The sequence below is a fragment of the Leopardus geoffroyi genome, chromosome B3 (assembly GCF_018350155.1).
Source record: "Leopardus geoffroyi isolate Oge1 chromosome B3, O.geoffroyi_Oge1_pat1.0, whole genome shotgun sequence".
NCBI classification, from domain to species: Eukaryota; Metazoa; Chordata; class Mammalia; order Carnivora; family Felidae; genus Leopardus; species Leopardus geoffroyi.
In genome coordinates, this window is record NC_059337.1 from 88,427,133 (window position 1) to 88,445,259 (window position 18,127).

The following is an 18,127-nucleotide window of genomic DNA, read 5'->3' on the forward strand; positions in this document are numbered from 1 at the left end:
AACCTGACTCAGGGCTCAGACCCATGGACTATGAGATCATGGCCTGAGCCGAAGTCAGACACTTACCCTAACCGAGTAAGCCACCCAGGTGCCCCTGTTTTCTTTTTAAACATTTTAGTCTTGGAGTCCTTTGTCCTCCTGTTGCAAACCAGGCTGATTTCTAGGCCTATGAACAGAGCCTGCCTTTTTGCTGATTTTTTGGAATTACTCCTCTGTTTCATAGAGCCTCTATCTTGCTGGGTTTTTTTGTTTTTGTTTTTGTTTTTTAAATTTAAGTGTTTTGCTAGAGTTCACTCTCAAGTTATTTCCTTAAAAAGGATGTAGGGAATGTGAAATCTGAATCTTCCTCATGCCTAAAATCTCAACCCTCCACTCCCTTTTTTGGTGTTAGTTTATACCGGTATAGAATTCTAAGTCAGAATTTTGAATACATTGTTCTTTTAACATCATTTTAGTACCAGTTAATATCAATATATTGTTCTTTTTTTTTTAACATCCATTGTTGCTGCCGAGAGGTCTGAAGGAAATTTGATTCTGAGGACGCCTGGGTGGTTCAGTCAGTTAAGCGTCCGACTCTTGCTTTCAGCTCAGGTTATGATCTCACGGTTTGTGAGTTTGAGGCCTGTGTCAGGCTCTGTACTGACGGCACAGAGTTTGCTTGCGATTCTGTTTCTCTCTCTCTCTCTGTCCCTTCCCTGCTTGCTCCTCTATCTCTCAAAATAAATAAAAATAAACTTAAAAATTTTTTTGATTCTGTTGTCTTTGTTGGTAACCTGATTTTTTCTTATAAAACTTTTTAGGTTTTTTTCTTTATTTTTGGTGTTTTTTTTGTTGTTGTTTATTTTTGACAGAGAGAGACAGAGCATGAGTGGGCGAGGGACAGAGAGAGAGAGGGAGACACAGAATCCGAAGCAGGCTCCAGGCTCAGCTGTCAGCACAGAACCCGACGTGGGGCTCGAACTCACAGACTGCGAGATCATGACCTGAGCCGAAGTCGGACACTCAACCGACTGAGCCACCCAGGCGCCCCTATCTTTGGTGTTCTAAAAACCACAGATTGCATCTACATGTGAGACTTTTTTCACTCATTTCTGGCTAGTCCAGGTCCTCTGAGCAGATTCCAAGATGGAATTAGACATTGAAGAGATTTATTGAAGGAGAACACCTGTGAAGGATTAAGGGGAGATAGTGCAGAATTAGGTGGAGAGGACCTTTCAGATTGCGATTCAGATTGACATCTGTGAAGAGGAGAGGAGGGAAGGAAGGAGGGGTGTGTAGGAAGAGCCTCTGATTCTAGTGCGGCTCCAGGAGACCCCGAGCTGGGCCCATGGCAATCCCCAGGACAAAGATTGCCTGGTTAGAGGAGTCCCTCACTGGGTAAGAATGGCTCTGCTCTAGGACCCTTGCATGTTGTGTTCCTGGGCGGGAGCACCCCTAGAGAGAACCCGATCTTGGTGTGAATGCTGAAGGTGCAGCAGCTAGAGGCCGGCAGCTGACGGTACTTGCAGCAGTTTCTCTAGAAGGCGGGATATGATTGGTGTACTCCTGGCTGCCACATTGTGTTAGGCACTTAAACTATGAAGATGTGTGTCCCAAAACTCTGGGATTTTTTTTTTTTTTTTTGGTAAGTTCCTTTTTTACTTTTTCTCTCAAATTTTTCATCTCTTTCCCTCCCCGTCTCCCTTTTTTTTTTTCCTGGAAAATTTTCTCAAGTATATTTTCTAATCTTTCACATAAAAGTTTTTGTTTTCAGCAATCATTACTCTTTGAGAACATTTTAAATTCTATTTTCTACTTTTTTCATAGATCCTGTCCTTTTTGTGAAGATCTAATCTTTTGAGTTTCTCTGTTGTAAATTAGAGGTTTCTTAAAAGTGTTTTTCTGATTTATTTCTTTTCTCTAGGGTTAATAATTCTTCTTATTTATCTTGGGCTTTTTCTCCTTATATACTTGGTTAGCCTTGAGTTTGAAGACGAACTGGTTAGCTGATTCTAGCTTATACATAACTCATACTGTGCAACAAAGGATAGTTTTCTTGTTTGGTTTCTTCCTGGGAGATCTTTGTGTGTGTTGGGACAGGTGGGGGAGATGGAGGGTGGGGGTGGAGACAGAATCTGTGACTGACATGCTTTTCCTTAGGATGACTGATAGGGAGCTGGCTAATTGGGTGTAGGTCCTCCAGATAACAAAATTAGAAGGGCTTCCTACATCTAGGATACTACCATTCACTCTAGAAGTTTTGCTTGTTCCAAATGGCTTAATTTCTTTAGGGAGTATCTCTCTAGTATTTTAGCTGGAGACCAGTGCTGGCTCACTGCCTTGTGCTTGGGGTTGTGCAGGGAATGGTGGTACCAACTTTTAGGTGATCTTTGTGCAGATCTTCAAGTAATCTCCCTATTTTTACACTCATACCCCAGTTGTGTACACAGTATACTAACTGGCTCTGAGCCCATCTTGAGACTCTATCAGGCATACTGACTCTCAGCCCCTGATAACAGATTCTAGGCTGTAGCTTTCTTGACCTATTTTATCCCCCAACCTAATCCCATCTGTTCTTTTGTCCTCCAGAAAATTTTGAAATGTCATTTGTTGGTGACCTCTTTTATTCTTTTCATCTTTATGGGGGTCTATTTCTCTTGGCTCTTCTTTGTGTTTATTTCAGTGGGGCCTTGAAGGGCAGGTGGTGTAAATGGACGTGCTTAGTCTGTTACCTTGAAGCTTAAGTTTTCTATTGTTGCTGTTGTCACCATCTGCAAGGATAGTTAAAGGAGTAGGTCAGAGTTCAAGATAGTGAACTGAGCATTCGTTATTTTGGACCGATAGGCAGTAAGCTTGGACATTTCAGGAAGGAATACCTTTTGGTCCTGTTTGGATAACTTTTTCTTCCACTTTGACGTTCTGATTTTTTTCAGTGGAAAATTTCAGTAGAAAATTCAGTAGAATACATGGTCCTATAAGAAAAGTTAAAATGGTCAAAAGCACAAGAAAGTCCAAGGTCACCACCCACCAAAGCAAAAACCACTTTTTGCATTTATGTTGTACTTCCTTCAGTCTTTTTACCCTTCACATATCTTTTGTATTATTGTAATTATGTGTGTCTATAACTTTATATTCTTAACTGTAATCTAATATAAATAATTTTTATTAGTCTTTGTAAAATCCTTTTTAATGGTTGTTTTACTTTCCTTTTTGTGAATATAGTTTACTTAACTATTCTTGTTGAACGCTTAATCTGTTTTTTTTCTTTTTAGAATTTTTAAAGAATTAGGTAATGAAAGTTTAATATCTTTCTGCATAATATCTTTACCCCACTAGATTTAGGATAATTTTTTAGGGATATATTCCTAAAATATATTCTGGGGCCAGAATTTGGGACTGGGGACAGAGGATTGTTAAGAGGAAAAGAGATCACATTCTTTGGAACCAGGTTAGTTGAAAAAAAAAAAAGGTTTTTTCTTTTTAAAGCCAGTCAGTTTGTAGACATGATTAAGATGATACAAATTATTTTGTGAGTATACTTGATGATTTTTATTCTGCTTCAGGTGTGGTTCAGGGTTTACAATGAATCTATTTAAAAAAGCATCTAGCCTTATAACCTTTGCAAACTAAGCTTCCTATTTTTTTTTTTTTTCCCTAAGTAGCAGCCACTTCGACAATTTGATATGAGTGCTACAAAAGAGATGGTGTGTTTTTTGGTGGAATATGGGAGCTCTCTGATAACTGTCTGTAAAGAACAGTTAAGCTTACTACATTGTATTATGTTTCTTGCTTGTAAGACAAATGCAACTGAAACGAGTTTGAGAAAAATCAATGGAATAAATGCTGGTTTGTGTAACTGAGAATTTCACAGTTATATCCAGTAGCTTAAATTATGTCATCAGAATGTGGTCTTTCTCTTCTAATCTCTTAGCTCCACTTTTCTCTGTTAGTTTTATTCCCAGAGATATTATCTGCCTATGCAGTTGCAGCATCTTTAGATTTATATGGATGCGATAGTTAGTGTTTAAAATCCCAGGAAGAGAGATAGCCTTTATTTTGAAATTTCCAGCAGAGTTCCTGGAGATGGCTCTTACTTTTCTGCCTTGGAGTAAAGTTTCATTTCCAAACCAGCGTTTTGTGGTTGGAGGATGGGATCAGGAGCTCTCTCCTTTTGTTGGACAGGATAATCCCAGTCTGCATTACATGGAATAAATTTTCTGTTAGAAGAAGGGTTCTGTATGGATTGCTGGGCAGGCAGAAACAATAGGGTCTATTACACATGGGAACAATCTTGCACCTCTTTTCTAGAAAGCTATTTTTTTTTTTTTAAGGTTTCCAAATTGCTGTATAGTACTCACCTTTGTGTGGAAAATGTAAAAAAAATATTGGTGCAGGATAGGTGTGAAGTATCATTTTCAGAGCTCAGGAATTGTTTTGGTAGTAGTTCCTATGTCAAGGATGCATGGATTTTAAGTTAACGGAGCATAGTATGTATCTAGCACAATAGTATGATGTGGTTGCTAGAACAAATTGAGGATTTAAAACTTTTTTTAATGTTTATTTATTTTGGGGGGGGGGCAGAGAGAGAGGCAGAGAGAGAGAGAGAGGGAGAGAGAGAATCCTAAGCAGGCTCCATGCTGTCAGTGCAGAGCCTGATGGGGGGCTTGAACTCCTGAACCATGAGATCATGACCCGTCAGATGCTTAACTGACTGAGCCACCCAGGCGTCCATGTGTGAGAACTCTTAAATTCTACTCTTTTAGTAAATTTCACTTATAAAATACAGTATTATGAACTCTGTTCACCATGTTGTGCCTTAACTCATCTTATAACTAAAAGTTTATACCCTTTCAGCAGCCTCTTCCTGTTTTCCCAACCCCCAACCCCCAACCCCTGCCAGTGATCATTCTACTCTCTGTTTCTGTTTTCCCACTTATTTCACTTAGCATAATGCCCTCCAGGTTCATCCAAGTTGTTGCAAATGGAAAGATTTCCTTTTTTAGAGCTGAAAAATATTCCATTGTACATATGCCACAATTTATTCATCTATCAATGAACACTTAGGTTCCACATTATAGTGTCTTGGCTATTGTAAATAATGCTCTGCAATGAACATTGGAGTGCAAGTATCTCTTGAAGCTACTGATTTCATTTCCTTTAGGTATATACCCTTAAGTGGGATTGCTGGATCATATAGTAGTTTTGCTTTTAATTTTTTGAGGAACTTCCATGTTATTTTTCCATAGTAGCCATACCAGTTTACATTCCCACCAACGTGTACAAGGTTCCCTATTATCTATATCTTCACCAGCATTTGTTATCTCTTGTCGTTTTTGATAATAGATAACAGGTCGTATCATTGCAGTTTTGATTTGCATTTCCATGATGATTAGTGATGTGGTATATCTTTTTATATACTTGTTGGTCATTGGTATGTCTTCTTTGGAAAAAAATGTCTTCCGATTCTCTGCCCATTTCTTTTTTTTTTTTTTTTTTGTAATGTTTATTTATTTTTGAGACAGAGAGAGACAGAGCATGAACAGGGGAGTGGCAGAGAGAGAGGGAGACACAGAATCGGAAGCAGGCTCCAGGCTCTGATGAGCCATCAGCTCAGAGCCTGACGCGGGGCTCGAACTCATGAACCGCAAGATTGTGACCTGAGCTGAAGTCAGACGCTTAACCGACTGAGCCACCCAGCCGCCCCTGTCTGCCCATTTCTTAATTGGGTTATTTGTTTTTTTGCTGTTGAGCTGTATGAGTTCCCTGTATATTTTGGATATTAACCCCTTTTTAGATACATGGTTTACAACTATTTTCTTTCATTCCGTAAGTTGCCTTTTCATTTTGCTGATGGTTTCCTTGCTATACATAAGCTGTTTAGTTTGATGTAGTTCCACTTGTTTACTTTTACTTTTATTGCTTTTGCTTTGGTGTCAGATCTAAAATACTGCATGACCAGTGTCAAGGAGCTTACCCCCAACTATGTTTTCTTCTCGGAGTTTTATGATTTCAGGTTTATGTGCAAGTTGTTAATCCATTTTGAGTTGATTTTTATATATGGTATTAGATAGAGGTCCGGTTTTACTTGTTTGCATGTGAGTATCCAGTTTTCCAGGTAATATTTATTGACGAGACTGCCTTTTCCCCATTGTATATTCTTGGTGCCTGTGTGGAAACTTAATTGACCATATATGGATGTGTTTATTTCCGGGTTCTCTATTTTGTTCCTTTGGAATATGTGTTTGTTTGTATGCCAAAACTTTACTGATTGTTTATTATAGCTTGGTAATATAGTTTGAAGTCAGGAAGTGTGATGCCTCCAGGTTTGTTCTTTCTCAAGATTCCTTTGGCCATTTGGAGTCTTTTGTGGTTTCATAGAAATTTTAGGATTTATTTTTTTCTATTTCTATGGAAAATGCCATTGGAATTTTGAATAGGAATTGCATTGAATCTATAGATCACTTTGGGTAGTATGGACATTGTAACAACATTAATCTAAAAACGTTAGTCTGAAAAATTTAGATCTGTTAATTTGGTGACCCTTTGGATTGTAAGATGTCAAAATAGTCTGTTGATTTTACTAATTTAGTAGAAAACATGTTCAAGTCAGTTAACAGACCATATTTTGGTCCTTTACAAACATTATCTTAGCTATGTTTGTATATTCTATATATATATTTTTTATATACATATACACAATATATAAACAATATATAATTTTGGTCCTTTATAAACATTATATTAACTGTGTTTATATATTCAATATATATTGGATAAAATATTTAATATATTGAATAATATATATATTCATTCCCAAGTAACTAGAGTTCTTAGCTTCCAGAAATAATTACAGTTACAAGGTAGTGACAAATTTTATCCTGCTTGTCTCTTGCTAGTAGGTAGGCTAACCATATATTAATTGTATAATGTTTCTTATTGAAAATAAGAGTAAAAGAAAATTATACACATAGATTCTATAGTTTACATTTTCACATTCTATTCTTTGCATTTTCAGATCTTTTCACACATACACACCACACTTTATATGTGCTAGACATAAATTCATGTACTTCCTGCATGAATTATTCTGTTGCTTTGTGAGTCACTAGAATTGGTTGGTGAATACGCACACACGTGCTGAAATATACCAAGGGTGGTTAACACAGTTCAGGAAATACAGCAAGAATACTGGGCATGGAGAATATGGAGCTTCAAAAAATGTAATATCTATGTTTTTGAAAAACTAAGTTGAAAAACTATTGTCTGCCAAATAACAGTATGGTTATATTATTTAAGAGTGTTAGAATAGAAGTTGTATAATATAGGGGGTTCTATTTGAGTTCAAATATTGCTCTACCACCGACTAATTTAATGACCTTGGACAAGATTCTTAACCTTTTTGTGCCTCCATTTACCCATATGTGAAATAGGTGTGATATGTACTACAGGGTCGCTGTGAGGATTAAGTAGAGTGCTTTCTAGTGAGGTGGTTATTGCAGTGGTTGGCACACAACAGTTATTCAGCACATGTCATCTTGTTTCCTAGCTAATTTAATCAATGTTTTCTCAGAGAGTTTCACTTAAATGAATTTTTTTTTTTTTAATGTTTATTTATTTTTGAGACAGAGAGAGACAGAGCATGAAGGGGGGAGGGGCAGAGAGAGAAGGAGACACAGAATTGGAAGCAGGCTCCAGGCTCTGAGCCATCAGCCCAGAGCCTGACGCGGGGCTCGAACTCACGGACCGCAAGATCGTGACCTGGCTGAAGTCGGACGCTTAACCGACTGCGCCACCCAGGCGCCCCTTAAATGAATATTTTTGATTAAAGTCCATTCTTTTAAACACACACTTTTAACTATGTTGTGTGAAAACCTTCCTGAAATGTACTAAATGTTCCACTAACTTACTATACAGATGTTCTGAAGATAATACATTTTCCTATTGGTTCAGGGTCATGACATATTTATCACTGCCATGTATTTCAAGCTTATTACAGGGGTATTTGAGTCTGTTTCAAGTTCCTCCAAAATGGCTTTAGATTAGTTATGTTCTCTTTTCAGGTGTATAAACTTCTGTTCCTTTTCAGAGTCACTCCTTTCCTCCACATCTCATCTGCTGCTGTCTGAGAAATGAGATGAATAGTCTTATTAGAATTATTCTGGAAGTAAGAATAAGTGAGCTAAAAGGAAGTGGAAGTGGCTTTTCTGATGGGATGCCTTTAAGCATTAATGCAGGGAGTAGCTTGTTCCCACAAGGTTTTTTTGTTTGTTTTTTGTTGTTGTTTTGAGAGAGAGGCTGAGCACATGGTGGGGGAGCGGCAGAGAGAGAGAGAGAGAGAGAGAATCCCAAGCAGGCTCTGTGCTGTCAGCTCAGAGCCTGATGTGGGACTCTATCCCATGACCCAGAGATCATGACCTTAGCCAAAATCAAGTGTTGGTTGCTCAACTGACTGAGCCACCCAGGCGCCCTTCCCACAAGGGTTTTATACGTACTTCTGGATCCTTGGCTATACTCCAAATAGCTGAAGTTGTTTTATTTAATGCCTGTATTAAATAAGAATTACTCTAAAGAGAATAGTGCTTTAAATTGAAATACTCATTGCAGTGACATATTAAAACATTCTGCTTACAACCTAACCTAGACTTTAAACTCTCAGTAGAGATTTGAGCCTCTTTCATCTTACTGTGATGCATTCATCCATGAGTGAGAGAGAGGCTATATTCTGTCTTGCCTTTGTCACATGTTAGACTTGGCCAGATCATGAGCCAAATCAATAGTAAACATGCATTTATTGGTAATTTGGGTCATACTGACATTTTCAATTATAAATATTTTAAAAATACAAGAAAGAACAAAATAATATAATGAATTCCCTTTTACTTACTACCTAGATAGAGCAAACTTAGCATTTACTATATATTTTTTTTCAAGAAAAAATGTCACAGATGCAGTTGCCCTCATGCCCATATTCTTGCTCTCATGCCCCAGAGGTGAGCACTCTTGTAAAGAGGATGTGAATTTTTTTTTCCAGTTAAATGTGTTTATGTATAATATGATTTATTTTTCTTGCCTTTAAAAAATGTACATCAATATCATCATTACATGTATCCTTCAGCTGTTGGTTTTTTTCACTCAATATTATTTTGAGATCATCCATACTAATAAATGTAGATCTAGTTAGTTCTTTTTGACTGCTGTATAGTATTCCACTCTGGATATACACAACAAATTCATTCTCTTATTAATGGACATTAGGTTGCTGCTGATTTTTCATTGTAAATATGTGGAAATAAGCATCTTAGTATTTGTTTCTTTGTCGTATAAGCAGTAGTTCTCTAGAGCTGTAGTTTTCAAATGGGTACATCCCTCTGAGTATGCAAAGAATTTCCAGGTAGTATGCTTTTGGGAAAGTTGCCAGCATTTTATCTTCAGTGTGTATTCTCTTCCAGAGAGGTTCTTCCCAAGGATGAATTTATGAAGAAGATGCAGGTTCTTTTTCCTACCCTCCCTTTTGCAGTTATTCTTCTCCCATTTTACAAAAGAAACACATACCTTTAATGTGGTTCTAATGTCACTATGATGTGTCATACTAAGGTGTACAAGCCTTTGAAACTCTAGAGAGACTATTTGAAATATTGGTGTCAGTACTGAGAAAGTAAATAACTCTAATGATTTCTTTCAACTGATTGATTTATCTAAAATAATTTTAATTAAAAACATTCTTTTTCAGTTAAAAAAAATTTTTTAAATGTTTATTTTTGAGAGAGACAGAACAAGAACCAGAGAGGGGCAGAGGAGACACAGAATCTGAAGCAGGCTCCAGGCTCTGAGCTGTCAGCACAGAGCCTGATGCAGGGCTCAAACTCACCAACTGTGGGATCGTGACCTGAGCCTAAGTTGGATACTTAACTGACTAAGCCACCCAGGCACTCCCAATTTTTTTTAAGGTAAGCTTTGTGCCCAATGCGGGGCTTGAACTCATGACACTAACATCAAGAGTCACATGCTTTACTGACTGAGCCAGCCAAGCACCCCTAAAATAATTTTTGATGATATTTCACTGTGTTTTTTGGTCTTAAAATTTTAGGACTTTGAAGAATGAGTGCCACTGCTGTAACAAAACTCTTTGTCTTCCCATCTCCTTATTCATGGGAAAAAGATGTTTCAGTACTTGTGTTTATAAAAATGAAAAATAGGTAATGGAATTGATGTTGGACCTGACTCATTTCAGGAGCAAGTAACATCCATCCATGGAGTATGAACTGGAAAAAACCAAAAAGCCCAAAAAAACCCACCAAAAAACTCCAGCCTCATTCATTAAGAAATACAGTTCTGGGGGGCTTGGCTGGCTCAGTTGGTAGAGAATGCAACTCTTGATCTTGTGGTTGTGAGGTCAAGCCCCATGGTGGACCTAGAACTTACTTAGAAAAGACACAGTTCTGATAAGTTATACCAATTTAAACTTACATTTTTGATTACTTATGCATTTATTATGTATAAAAGCTAAATGTAGGAGAAAAAAGTTAACACAGCTTTCTAAAATTATACATGTTAAATTATATATATATATATGTATTAAATGTTTATTAATTTTTGAGAGAGATTGAGAGCGAGCAGGGGAGGGGCAGAGAGAGCCAGAGACAGAATCCCAAGCAAGCTCCATCATGTCAGCACAGAGCCTGATGGGCTCGATCCCATGAACTGTGCGATCATGACCTGAGCTGAAACCAAGAGTTGGATGCTTAACTGACTGAGCCACCCAGACGCCCCTATATTTTTGTTGCAGAAAATAATCCATGAAAGACTCATTAACAACGGTATATTATATTTTTATAAAAAGCTGCGGGATAATTGGAACGGTTATGTAGCAGTCTGGGTGAAATCAGGAGACAAACCACACAGTAAACAGGGAAAGCTTAATATAAAGAATTATATTATATGATAAAAGAGTATAAAGAAACTCTATATGGCCCCCTAGGTCTGAGGGTGGGCCCTCATGGTAGGACAACCTTGGAGTAGGAGGGTGTTCAGCCCTTCTTGGTGAGAGTGTGGTTCAGCCCCCTGGGACAGCAGAGAAGTTCTCTGTCCATGCTGCTCGTGGGGAGCAGGCAAACAGCAACCAGTATGTAGTCGGAGTCAGGGTGACAGAGATGGGAGGCCTTCAGGGCCAGTGGGTGGGCCAGGCAATGGCAGCCCCATGAGTGACCCTTGGGATCAGCAGGGCCAGTGTGCACACACTCCGGGCAGGCAGTGGGAGTCCAGGTGCTGGTGCAGGCAGGAGACTTTCAAAGCATGTTGGCCATGCAGCAGTTCTAGTTTCTGGGTCAGGAGGGCTGAAGGAAGGTCAGGCCAGGGCTGTAAGTCCACAGAAGCACTGTGTCTGATCCCATGGTTGGTGGTGTTAGAGAATGTATCTAGAAGTGATATTCCTGGGTCATAGGGCAAAGGCAACTTCAACTTTACAAGATACTGTGAATTTGCTCTTAATATTTTTTAAATATTTATTTCATTTTTATTTTTTTTCAATATATGTTTATTGTCAAATTGGTTTCCATTTTTTTTTCAATATATGAAGTTTATTTTAAATATTTATTTTTGAGACAGAGAGACAGCATGAGCAGGGGATGGGTGGAGGGGAGGGGAGAGAGAGAGAGAGAGAGAGAGAGAGAGAGAGAGAATGAATCTGAAGCAGGCTCCAGGCTCTGAGCTGTCAGCACAGAGCCTGATGTGGGGCTCGAACTCACAGACTGTGAGCTCATGACCTGAGCCAAAGTCAGATGCTTAACCCACTGAGCCACCCAGGCACCCCTCAAATTTGCTCTTTAAAGTGGATATTCAGGTTCCAAATGTTTCCCTCTTCCTTGTCAACACTTGGCATTTTATTGCCCTCATTTGTGTAATTTTGTTATCTTTCAGACAGGAAGGATGATTCAACTGAAAATTTGTTCACAGTATACCTCCCATTTTCTTTTCACAACCAGCAGCCCAGGCTAGCTAGTAGATTGTACCAGAGTGATGCCCTTCCAGGCTGAGTTCTGGGGTGGCTAGGAGCCCTGGTTGGTTGCCTCCTGATGCTTTCATTTTCTTCTTGGCATACAGCTAGAGTGGAGCCGGGTCTGACAGTGTGCCCTGGATAGAGAGTGGACTCGGGTACTCACTACTCGCCTGTGTGATGCAGAGGCTCTATTTGTCCATCATGGGCAAGGAGTGTCTATGAAGCTGTGAGAGAAGTATGTCCCAAGTGTCCATGGAGCAGGTAGGAAGCCCAGGTGTGAAACCCCGGATGTAGCCGGTTGGCTGTGAGGGGCTTGGAAGCTCAGGCGTGGGAGGAGGGCTCCCTGCAGGTTTCTAACTGCTTGCATATAAATCAGCTATTTTCTGTCTGTGGCTGGTGTGTGCTCTCAGTGGTCACTAAACTAGCTGCAGGGTTACGTGTAGGAGACTACAAATTAGAGCTTCATCATTATTTTGAAATACCTCAGTGGAAAAAATCACTTGAATTTGAAATTAATTCACATTACAAGAAATCTCAACATTACGTTTACCATTATTATGTTTAGGGTTGTTAGATTTAAGTATAATTTTAGCTGCATAAAGTTTTGAATGGTTGTGAAAAAAAAGTTTAAAAATTATCACCTATTTGTGGGGTGTTTCTCATTGATGGCACTATTAAAAGTTTTAAGAGGTTACCAGTTTAAACATTTGACATTTTATTTGAAAGTTCTATACAAATTTAGTATTTTACCCCCAATCCTCTGCATTTTTTTTTCTCATCAATTATATAATCAAACAATGATTCCCCCCCCCCCTCCAGTTTTTTCTAGTTTATACCAGTGTGCTGTACAATGTATTCTGTATATGTCAGGACATGAAAAAGATTGGGAAGCATTGATATAAACATTGTAGTTTGATGGCTGGATGTTATTCACATTTGCTTGTGTGTTACTCCATCAGCACCACTTTATGTTACTGGCTTCATAAAGATCCCACCTGATTCATGCCATAAGCCCCAAGCAAGTTAGTTTCTGAATTTGTATGTTCAGCTATGAGCACACTGTCTTTACCAAGACCCATCCCACCGACTCCCTATCTTCTTTATTCCTAGGGTGGTGGGGGAAATGGGAAGGTAATTTTAGCTATGTAAATTTCATATAGTTCAGTCTTCACTTGTATGCTATTCATAGATATTAACACATTTTTTTCGTACTTTTGGTTACTATTTTTGTATTTTAAATACATAAACATGTTGATTCACTCAAAAGAGATATGGTTAGGAAACAAGGAAGCAGTAGGTATAATGACAGTTGCTTATGAACACCAGATTATTCCAAGATGAGGGAGTGCCTAGAAAAGAGTCAGTGTCTGGAATGAGTAAGGAAAGATAGATGAAGGAAGAGAGCCATTTGCTTTCTCATAAATGACAGCTGTTTGTCTAAGCAAGCAAGAATAGAGATTACGAAGAATAGAGATTACGAAGCCAAACTAAAGCAATATAGGGAATTATGAACTGTTTAATACTGGCATACTAAAGTATTTTTGCATCCAGTACAGGAACTGTAAAAAGTTCCTATATATAGTCTATAAATTAAGTTTTACCATATCAGTAATGTATTCTAAATGCATAATACACTTGGGTTTTGTGCTAACCAGCCTATTGTTTGCTCTTAAGCTTGTATTTTGCCAGTTAGTAAAACAAAAAACAAAACAAAAAAATAATTAAGACGCTTCAAACTATTTAAGACTTTTTATGAACTATACCCAAATTTAAGCTTTGCTGTACCCGACTACAATAGGAGCAACAGGAGCTAACATGATTATACATAATATAAGGATTATTGCAGTTTATTTAACACTAAAAGTTTTCATGCTTTGCATACAATAAAGTATATTACAATGATCACTTTTTAATGCTTTATTCGTTGATTAAAAGAATATACATTTAACATAAACCATACAACATCAGTCATCAGGTCAAACATTCAGCTGGTTTCCTTACAGTTTCTGTCAGGATTTATTTTATCCGATCACATTTATAAGATAAAATCTCACCACATCTGGCATTTACACACACTGTGCCAGTGGATTCACACTACTGATGTACATATAAAATCCTCATGGTATGTGCTCACTGGAGACAAAACAGTGCACACCTGTCAAAAGGTCATTTTAATATAAGATGGTAAAACCATTTGTAAAATACATATAAACTTTTTCCATAAATAGAATCATATCTGGACATCTGTTGCATAAATTGTGTTTCCAAAGCTTACAATAGAGCAGCCAGGTCTCAGCACTGCTGGGCACCCACGTTGGCTACTTACTTTATTATTGCAGACTGTCCTTTAACATTAAATGCACAACATTCGTACCACTTAAAACTGGGGTCAGGTGGAAGTCTCACAGAGACCACGTCTGTACCGCGGTTGCCCTGAAACAGTTAAATCGGCTTTTAAAGCCTCTCAGATATAACAAGGTTTTAAAACATACTTCATGGAATGTTCTTCATGTATCATAGCAGCTCATACCTGTGATAGAACAAGTTTTCAGTTTTTCCTTTCTTTCCTTTACATTCACTATTCACAGTGAAACAGGTGCATGGTTTTTTTTTCTTTTTTTTGTTTTGTTTTTTTCAGAGTTCTGAGGTTGCTGACTGAGCCACAGCACAGCTGTGTACCACAGGTCGAAATTCGACCTTAAATATTACAATCTAGCAGTATCTGGCTGGCCAGAGTGGGCCGGCCCCTGCCAGCATGTGGGCACTTCTTCAGTTAAGTCTATTCTTTGGCAGCTGACACGCGCGCTGACAGAGAAAAATCCAGTGACTCGTTGCTAGGGATTTCACGACTAATGTTTGTTTGCAAGCATGTGTGTTTACAGCTCTGTTTTTTAAAGATTTTGCTTTAGGAGGTTTTACCCTGGAATACAGTTTCTTCCTCCACTATTTGAAATCTGGGCTAAAAAGCTAACTTGAATGTATAATGTAATTGATGAATAAATTATGTCAGATATAGTTTTTAAAAAGTCTAACAATTTGAGTATTCACATTTAGGTAAATGCATTTTTTAAAAAAAAGGATTAAGCAGTGTTCTAACCTAGTACTATACAAAATTCTGAATGGTAATTGGTGATATCAACTATTATATATGTAATGAAAGTTAAAGTCTTGGCTTTTCTGTTAAAGATAACTCATTTGGGATCATACTATCCTCCCTTCTTCCATTTCAAATAAGAATTAATGAAATGCTGTCACAATGCATGAATGCGGTGCATTGCATACAAATCCACCAGGCTATGGATATATATCTATATATGTATAAAAATATTTTGGCTCCTGAGCTCTGAACTCTGACACACAAAGAATAAAAACATCAAAAGGCAGAGTAACTCAGTGAAAAATAAAGTTAGCCAGCAACCTCAGACAACCTTCGGTTGTATATCCTTAAGGTTGGATAACAAGTCCATTAACCGTGAAAGCCCTATACACTGTCACTTTGAACTTCTAAACCAATACCCGACTACGTTCTTTGATCAAGAAGTAGAATATACATATATAATTCTATAAAGCTAATACTGATTAAACACAGCACAAAGGGATTAATTCACACTACTGAAAAAAAACATAATAGGACCCTACTTGCATATGTAACCACAGGAATTGTACATTTTTAAAAAAAAAGCTAAATGTCTTCGCTGAAGCTTTGCATCTCTCTGTAAAAATGACGATTTGGTTCAGTGAAGACACTGAGTGATTCGATGTCCATGACCGCGTGCCAAGGTTGACCCAGGCCCAGGGATACCTGCTCAATAAGGTTATGCACTGGATCCACATCCTGGTCGGCCAGTTCACCTTGGTCAAAATCAATGCTTTCTTCAGTGACTTCAAGTACTTTTAGATCAGAGCCACGAAGACGAGCAATGGCAATGAGGTTGTGTGCCCACACTGTATAACCTTAAAAATAAACAAAAGATAAGAACTGTCATTTCCTTGCATTTTATTTTGTCTATTTGGTAAGTTAGTCCTTTCCACAGACTTGTATGTCACTTATTTCTTTGGCCCTTTTCCTTTAAAAATATATTGAGATTAGAAAAGGAAGTATGACTGTTTAGCTCAGGAAAAAAAAAAAAAAAAAAAAAAAAAAAAGACTAAGTTTGATATTGTTTCCAAAACCATCACCGTGGGTGGTGCATTGGTAGGTGCTGTAATCCTATTCTGATTATCACTGCACTTAGTAAGATTGAGGACATTTAAAGTATAACTAGCTTTGGATAGTGCTGTATCATAAATTTTTATTTCATACATATGTATCCATTAACAGTACATACGAAACTGTTGTTTTTAGTTACTAAAAAAATCCTCTCCTATGATGCTTCACTGTCCAAAGTTATGAAGTGACACTTCAAAGCTAAAATTGTTAATTGTGAGTAGAAAATATGTAAAGTATAAAACAGTCACAGAAACTTGTACTAACTTGAGGATATTGATGATCTCTGGGAAAGAATAAAGGGGAGGGGATGACAGGGGCTTTGGCTGTATCTAATTTCTAATTTCTTAAAAGAAAAAAAAAGGTTAGACTGGCTGAAATTAACCTTTCAATAACCTGGTATTTCTTTGTCTGTAAAAAATCCCTATTTTATTATCTTTAGTACTGATCTATTCTTTGCTGCTACCTCTGGCCAAATTACGAAGCAAAACTTGAACAGAAAGACACACACAGTCCTACACTAATGCAGGCTCAAAATTAATTTAAAAACATAATAAAACACAACTAATAAAGTGAGTTTAAGACATTCATATAGTCTTTCTGTTTTGTATTCTGTAAATGTGTTACATGTTCCAGAAAAGGAAGTAAAATGTTCTTCTACTTGTCAGAATAGCAACTCTCTCTAAATGAGAATAGTTAACATTAAAATGAAAGGCGTTGGTAAGAAAAAAAGCATATACCCATTTAATGGAACCACTGTTTAAAAAATATCATACAAATTAGTATGTTAAAATCTAGAATCTAGAAGATGAGGCAGCAAGCAATAAAGAAATCATACTTTCTCCTTCTGTATTATGGTGTTAAGAGATCTTGTGATTAGGGGAAGAAACATATCTACTGCAAGTAGATCTGTTTGTTTTCTTAGACAAATCACCTACCGTGAATTGCCAGAAGAGAGAGCTTTGTGCACCTCCATGCTAATAAAACCAATGGATCTTCATTTCGGTTGTCACTAAGATCTGGAAAACCAGACGTGTCAATCACATCATTCATTAATATAAAATGAGTGAGGAACTTATCATACTGCCTGGATATAAGATCAACAATAGCTCCTGAAACACAAGTGATGTAGCTGTCAAAATGAATCCTCTCTAGTGGTATACTGGGTTTCAGAATCTTTAACATATCTTCACTCTTGATATCAAAGGCCATTATATAGACCCGGAGGCTGGTGCTCTTTCGTGACAAGGCTTTCCAATGCTCATCATTTGGCATGTTGTCCAGAGACTTGTGCATCACGGAAACGTTGTGGACCAGGAGAGACAGTCGCTGCAAAGGCACATGGTTGCTATCGGTTAAGACTCTTGCCATCTCGGCTGTAAAGTCACAGAAATCCAGGGCAAGTGAGCGTAGATTCACAAATCGCTCCAGTTCGACTGTGGTGATCAGGGTGCTGTTACCAGGAATATTGTTGTCCAGCAAACTCAGGTGCTCCATGGTGTTGGCAATAGAGTTTGAGAGAGATGACAGTGAGGTTGGGGTTACTATTTCCAGCATAAACCCACAGGACAGCCATTTCAGTTGCCTACTATTACTCAGTATTTCTTCAAACAGCTGCTGAATTCTGTAAGGAAAACACATGCCACAATGATCCTGTTAACATTTAGCTCTAACCTCTAAACACTGACTTTTGAAAGTGGGCAATGAAATGGCATGCAATGCTGAGATCCATTTTCTCTCAGTAAATGTCTATCCAACACATAAGTAGTATTACCATATTATTTCTACTGTTAAAATTCACACTAAAATATAATGAATAAACTCTATTAAACACATAAAAATACGTTCTTTACCCTAGGAAAGCAGCATTTTGCAACAGTATGGTAGAAAAGATTGATGATATACAATTTATGTTACAGAGAAGGCAAACAGATAAATAGCAGTTT

The 18,127-nt window shown here is 37.7% G+C and overlaps 1 protein-coding gene across 3 annotated transcripts in view; it reads right to left on the minus strand.

The window, feature by feature from the left end:
- Positions 1-2,602: 2,602 nt before the first annotated feature.
- The window catches only part of FBXO33 (F-box protein 33), a 43,975-nt gene continuing 28,450 nt past the window's right edge, over positions 2,603-18,127 (minus strand). For 2 of the 3 annotated variants that reach the window (XM_045450783.1, XM_045450782.1), the window contains 2 exons: positions 17,120-17,805; positions 13,877-15,928 (listed from right to left, as the gene is read on the minus strand). In XM_045450783.1, coding sequence (XP_045306739.1) covers positions 15,657-15,928; positions 17,120-17,805 — 958 coding nt within the window. In that variant the 3' untranslated portion in view covers positions 13,877-15,656. Of the gene's footprint in view, positions 2,751-2,855; positions 2,952-13,876; positions 15,929-17,119; positions 17,806-18,127 lie in introns of those variants that run through there. The other variant, XR_006704972.1, reaches the window with a different exon arrangement.